The sequence below is a fragment of the Pleurodeles waltl genome, chromosome 12 (genome assembly GCF_031143425.1).
Source record: "Pleurodeles waltl isolate 20211129_DDA chromosome 12, aPleWal1.hap1.20221129, whole genome shotgun sequence".
NCBI lineage: Eukaryota > Metazoa > Chordata > Amphibia > Caudata > Salamandridae > Pleurodeles > Pleurodeles waltl.
Genome location: NC_090451.1, coordinates 178337891 through 178344900, shown reverse-complemented (window position 1 = coordinate 178344900; position 7010 = coordinate 178337891). Strand labels below are relative to the sequence as shown.

The 7010-nt window shown below is 52.1% G+C and overlaps 1 protein-coding gene across 1 annotated transcript; it reads right to left on the bottom strand.

Moving 5' to 3' along the window:
• Positions 1–2754: 2754 nt before the first annotated feature.
• On the bottom strand, positions 2755–6245 carry FOXC2 (forkhead box C2). Its single transcript, XM_069217169.1, has one exon. It carries the CDS (start codon positions 5506–5508, stop codon positions 4159–4161), a length of 1350 nt encoding a protein of 449 aa, XP_069073270.1. The 5' UTR covers positions 5509–6245; the 3' UTR covers positions 2755–4158.
• Positions 6246–7010: the final 765 nt, after the last annotated feature.

Below are 7010 nucleotides of genomic sequence, written 5' to 3'. Positions count from 1 at the left end.
TACATCGGTTAAGCGTGTTACATGTTCTATAATACACTCTTGTGTAACAGGGTTGTTTGTGTGGGTCTTCCCACAAAGGCACTCTTCCCTAGATGTAAAGCATTCTAACTCAGTGCAGCGCCGAGAAGAACAGACAGCACCCAGCAGTGTATTTTTCACCATCAAGGCGCTTGGCGCACGGTTGTCTCTTGACAGTAGTGCAAACCTCCCTCAGAAAACACGTAGTCGTGTCTCACTGTAACCCCTGAAAGACACGCATTCCAGCTGTTCCGGGGTTCACGTGGTAAGATGCCCTGGGGTAAAGGGATGGCGAAAGAAAACTTCACCAAAAATAAGCAAAGGGTACCCGGGGGACCGCCAGGGCACTTGACTCACACTCGAGAGCAGGCAGACACCCGGGTGAGGAGGCAGGGGCAGGCTGGCCCTGCCCGGTGGTCCCTACGTGCCGCCGTCGCCCGTGATTACCCGAGACGTAAACAGGCAATAATTGGGGGGAGGTTAGGCAGCTAATTTAGGGGCTTAGCAGAGGTGTCTGCTCCGGCCAATCAGCGACCTCCGGCAAAGGGCGTGCACGCGGGCTCTTTTGATCGTTATCAAACAGCTCCTTAGTCTAATGCGACTCTTGGGGGTGGGGCCCCCCGAAATACCCCAGTTCTATGCAACAAAGGGGGTCCTGATATACGCAACACGAAAGAGCAGGAACACACCAGAGTCCAGTGAAACACTAACGCAGCACGAAGAAAATGATAATAACGTAATAATTTATTGATTTCGACTCCTTGTCATGGGTAGTGAGCGCTATAGAATACCTAAATATAAATACACTATATAGCGCTTTAAACAGTACTCTTTTCGTTTCTAGGCGCTGTAAAATATTGAGTTTGACTATTCTGGAGAACATGTAAGCCACAAGGTCATCGTTAAAAGTATGACACGCGAACACAGGCCAGTCCTGTAAAAAAGAGGCTTAGTTTTTTCATCGCCCGGCAAACCTGTCTATCTAAAGGAGCGTTTCTCTGGAATTGGGGGAAACGTGGCAGCACGTGCGCTATATTCCCCCGACCTCCCCTCTCAGCGGATAGACGCATCTGGCGTTTGAAGGGCTGAGAGAAACCAGAAGACGGCTGACAAATGACCTCGGCCTGGAAATGGGAGGTTTATTATTTGCAGAGCGGTGTTGAGGGCTGAGGAGGTGGGCGAGCTCTCGCTGGGGAAACAGAAAGGGACCTGGGCGAGGTGGAGGCACCGGAGAGCGGCAGGTGATTGTCCGGGGGAAGGGCCCGTCCGCCGACTGGACCCAACCGCACATCACCAAAGAGAGCGTAGCCTGGGGCGCCAATGGAGCGTCACCGCAGGGGGAGAGAACTGCTGTTGGTTCCTTATCACGGGAGGGTCCCTGTACATAGAACGCATGGATAAACCCCGTCTGCTAATCTGCGCGCACCGACATCACTTGCGCCAGTCATGGGCTTTTTCATACAGTTAATGTGTGGGGGTAGTTGGGGGGGGGAGTTTAACCAATCATCCATACGTTCAGACCACGTCTCAACATGAACATTTAAAATATAAAGTAAAAATTGAATAAGCTCTACAAATAATGCAGACGCCCAACCAAGAAGAAAGCATAATGGCCCTTCTTCTTTATCAATAATAGCCCGATTGAAAGTTTAAAGGATTTTTTGAAGTTCTTTGATAATTCTAATATTTATTGTTGTGTGTATATATATATCACACACACACACTACTAGCCTCTCTTATTGGCATAGCGTGTCACTGTGTACAACTATGCAATGCTGTACATTGATTTTTGCAAAGTCGTGACGTCTGACTCATGAACGCGTCTACGTTTTTAGCTGGCGCTCTCTACTGTGATTTCAAATGTCTCGAAGCGCTTCTAGTTTTGTTCATGAATTCTCGCTGGAGTGTTTGCTATTTTTATTGCCGCTGAATTTCCCTTCGAACCTCATAACAAGCCCTCGCACCAGGACTCCGGATGAAATAGTATTTTCTGCGTCCACCTATTTATGTACAGAAGGTAGTGGCTGATCTAAAAGTATTTACGTTTGAATACGTAAAATGTTTACATTTATAAAGCGCTTAGTATAGGTATTTCGCTTGCATCTAAGCACTTCAATTTGCCCAGAAGTGATTCCTTTTAAGGTTTTTAACATCGTACTTGTTTCTGGGTATTGATGGAGATGCAAGAATGAGCAGATTTTGTTCTCCTCACCGGACTGCTCGTTTAGGACTTTCTATTCCGTCGTATGATAGGTACTGAAGGCGCATGTTAGTCAATGCACTCCACAGGCGGTATAAATTAAAACGTTTGACAATGTCCACTTTTCTATTTTATATAGTGCTTTACACTGACATTTAGCTTGTTTTCAATTGCTTCCAAATTTAACAGCGAAGGAAATCTGCATTTTACACCACTGAGCCTATTCCAAAATATATTTGCCTACAATTCAGAATAAAGGAAGGATGCGCCTCTGAGGCGTATATTTAATTATTTTCGGGGTAAACTAAGCAATAAAACACGCAAACACGTCGAGCAGTACTTTAGGCAAAAAAATGACAAGGGTTTATTTTAAAGTATTTACAATAGTTAAGACCATGTAGACAGAGGTGCAATAAAAAAGTCATTTTTACGGAATGGTCAAGACACAGAATCCATGACAACTTGTAAATTAAAAAAGAAAAGTCTTACTTTCTTTTCCACCGAAAAAAGCAATAAATAAGTTTCTCCTTTTGTAAAAACAAACAAAAAAAAAAAAACAATATATATATATATATTTAAATGCATAGATGAAAAGACGGTTGGGCTGTTTGTACAAAAAATAAGATCAGTTCTGAGGATTTTGGCAAAAAGCTGATGGGCCTCTTACAAAAAAAGAGATTTCCAGTGACCGCAACTTTAAATATTATATTAAATGGCTCCGCACGTCGGGCCTCTAGGCGCTCCGTGCACGTTACAGCTAGGGAAGAGGGCTGTGGTAATTAGGGCACTCGCGTGGCCATATCCATGGTCCTTATAACTTACTTTCCGGGCGTGGGCCTCTGTCTCGCTGAGCTCAAGCTGTGCCTCGTTTATCGGGTGAGTTCACGTGTCCAGAGAGAGGCATTCGCTCGGATTTCAAGGCCTGCTCCAGTCTTTAAGGATTTTCACTTCTTTCTTTTCCCAGGAGTCCTCGAAAAAGTTTCTAAGGGGTTGTTTCACGTGCCACGTTTGGCCTTGCTGGGCCAGAAAAATAAACGGTGGGGTACTGGGAGGAAAGGGGGTGCTCTAAGATAGTCTAACTGGGGAGCAGAGGGGTAACCATGGAGCAGAGGGGACTCTGACTGTGAAAGGATGGAGCCTGCTTCCCCAACCACTAAAGAGTTGTGTCTGGGAGAGGTAGCTGAATAGGTGGAGTCTCTGGGGGGCCAAGAGGGTCAGTGGACAGAGAAGACCCCTGAGGGCCACAAGTGCCTGTCTCTTAGGTGGCAGGGGGGAGAGAAGTGGTGGCCTCAGGGAACCAGAAAAGGAAATGTCTGGGAAGGGGGTAAGCGCCCAAGAGGTGTTTTTTTTTTTTTTACTTGAAAGCTTGTGCCTTGGAGTCAAAGGACAAATAGGCCACAAAGGGACTGGTGCTTTTGACAAGTTGTTTAGGAGGCACTAAATAGGCGGAGGGGGGTAATTTAAAATGAAAAGGAAGGTCCTCGGTGGGCTCAAAAGGAGGGATGTCCTTAGGAGACTAGGGGGATATATTCCTGGGGCCCCGAAGTAGTGGGATGAGGGAGTGGACGGGTGTTTTACAAGTGTTTAGAATGTGGGCTTTTCTGAGCAGGTAGGTGGCAGAACAAGGATGGTCCCAGGGAGCAGAAAATGGGTTTTCTGAACAGGAGAGGGGGTCGTCCAAGGGAGCAGAATAGGGCTTGTCCCAGGTACAGAAGAGGAGGTGTTCTAGACAGCAGAAGAGGAGAGGGGGTGATCTAAAGCAGCAGTTTAGGGGGGACGCGGGGGGGGGGCCGGGTAACACACAAGAGGTCTCCATTGTAGGCCCAGCAGAAGGAATGTCCTTGGGGACCTGAAGAAGGGCTGTGGGTGCCTACCAAAGGTTCAGAAGAGGGGGGTGGCAGAGGCGAGGTGTCCCTGGAGGGGACACAGAGACGCAGGCATCAATATTTGGTGCAGTCGTAGGCGTACGGGCCGGAGTGGCGGTATATGGAGGGGGCAGACCTGTAGGGGAGCTGGCAGCTGCTGTTCCCACCGCCCTGGTGCTCCCCGAGGGCCGAGCTCTCCATGCCCAGCCGGTGCGAGGTGAACATGTCTCGGACGTTGGGGAAGGACTGCTGCTGTGCGCCAAAGGTGTGTCCGGACAGGTGGCCAAGTTCGGCAGGGCTGTGGTTGAGGTACCAGGAGGCGGGGGCCTGCGTCCCACTGGACTGGTGGTGGCCCGGACTCAGCACCTCCTGGCCCATGCCGCTCATAGGGGAGCTGGCTCCGCTGTGCTGCTCCGAGATGGCCTCCTCTAGGCCGCTGTTAGGGCCGCACAGGTGGCCTGGTCTCTCCCCGCTGTAGAGGCTCATGGCCCGCATGCTGCACTGGTAGCCCCCGCTGGGGTCCATGGCCTGGCTGTAGAGGGAGGCCTGGGAGTACCCCAGTGTGCTGGGCGCCATGCTGGCCCTGCTGGAGGGGCTGAGCTCCCCCTGAGGCGGCGAACCGCGCAGGGTCATTATGTTCTCCACGCTAAAGGTCCCGGGGGCACCGACCCGGGGCGGGTGCTGGTCCGGCAGGGAGCCCTCGGGGGTGGCCCCGGAGCAGGGGGTGGAGGCCACGCTGCGCGGGCTGTCCTGCAGGGCGCTGTCCGGGCTCAGGCTCTCCACCTTGGTGATGACCGGCAGCTCCAGGCACTCGCTCTTCACCACCACCTTTTTGTCGGCGCCGGCCGGGGCCTCAGGCTGACCCTTGGGGGTCGCCACGGACCGCGCGTCCCGGGACGCGTCCTTCTTCTTGAAGCGCCTCCGGCGGCGCAGGAAGCTGCCGTTCTCGAACATGTTGTACGAGTCCGGGTCCAGGCTCCAGTAGCTGCCCTTGCCGGGCTTCTTGTCATCCCGGGGCACCTTGACGAAGCACTCGTTGAGGGAGAGGTTGTGGCGGATGGAGTTCTGCCAGCCCTGCTTGTTCTCCCGGTAGAAGGGGAAGCGTTCCATGATGAACTGGTAGATGCCGTTCAGGGTCACCTTCTTGTCCGGGGCCTGCTGGATGGCCATGGTGATGAGGGCGATGTAGGAATAGGGCGGCTTCACCAGGTCCTTGGGGGCGGCCGGGGGCGCGTGGTGGTGGTGGTAGGGCCCGTAGGCGCGGCCCATGCCCCCCGCCGCTTGGTACTGTTCGTGGCCCGGGTAGACGCTCATGGGGGCCGCCATGCCGCCGTACCCCCCGGTGCGGTAGTAGTTCTGCTCGCTCAGGTAGGGCACCACCCCCATGGTGTTGGGGTCGGACACGGAGTAGCGCGCCTGCATCATTTGTGGAGAAGTGTAGGGGGCCTGGCGGCACCGGGAGAGGACGACGCGCGCAGTCTATGGCGCAAAGGCACCCCACTTGGAGAAGCCGGCTGATAGGGAGGCCCCAGGAGGTGGCAAGGGCCGTAGGCTGCCAAGAGGGAGGCTCGGGCACAGGGACGTGGCAGAGAGTAGCAGACGTGATACCAGGTGCCAGAGGTGGTCCCAGACAGCAGGCTGCAAGTTGCGGTGGACTTTGGCACAGGTTGTCAAGAGCACAGAGACAGTCAAAACGGGGTCAGGCGCAAAGAGTGCCTCTGGTAGTCCCTGGCACAGGCTGTCACATAGAGTCCCGGACACAGTCTCGGAATGGTGGTAGACGGCACGGATTGGCAGATGCGATGCAAGGCAACGGTGCGGCCCATGCGCAGACTGGCAGAGGTCTCCTTGAACTAGGCTGGCAGAAGTGGTCCCAGGCACGAAGTGCCACCGAGTCACCCAGGCGGAGGCTGCTACAGGTTGTTCTAGGCACAGGCTGGTAAAGCTTGTCCCACTCACAGGCTGTCCTCAGCAGCAGAAGCTCGAAATCAGCATCGCGGGGCTCTCCGCTCTCGGGATACACCAGCCTTCTCTGGCAAAGGGTGGGCTTCTGCGACCACCTAGCAGAGGGCACAGCGCCTCTGGAAGCCCACCCTGGGGTCGTGTGTGCCAGCGAGACCCTTGCACCAACGCCTGCTCGCGTCCAGGTCAGTTCCCAAACTTCCCGGAGTTCTCAGCTTTTACTCACTCACGGCCACGCCTCTTCCCTGTACTTTCGGCCAATCGGGGGCAGGGAAAGGGAACGATACAGCCAATGCCCTCGCTCTGAGAATGGAAACTTCTCTCACGTTCACACACACGCACTTACACCGCAGGGATCCGTCTCACTCTCCCCCGCTCCTGGACTCAGTTGGCCATGAAGAGGGGCCATTTGGGCACCGAATAGTTCATTTGTCGCTCTTGATTGTGAGGTTTAAAAGAGAAGAGAGACGCAGAATCTCACCTGCTAATTAATATATGTTGCTTGAATTTAGATATGAAGGAAGGCACTGCCTTATTTTAGTTTGAGTACTAGTACATCGTCTTCTTTTTGCTGAATTAGCACAAAACGTAACGGGCGAATGTTGTCAAGGGATGTGCAAGTGACGCGCATTTCCAGTGAAAGACTCACCGTCCTTTCACCGAAAAATCTCCAGTATAAATAAAGGAAATTGTTTGGCATAGAGGTATTTGTTACACACAGCCTGTGCGCAACCTGTTTAAAATTTCAGCAGTAACCACTTATTACTTTCCATCTATCTATCTATCCGTCTATCTATCTATCTATCTATCTATCTATCTATCTATCTATCTATTTATCTATCTATCTATGTGGATAGCTAAAGAAAGAAAGATAACTCTATGTTCTATCTATCTAGAGATGAATATAGCGATATCTCTGTGTACATTCTACATGTAGATAGATAGACAGATAGAGATAGCGCTAT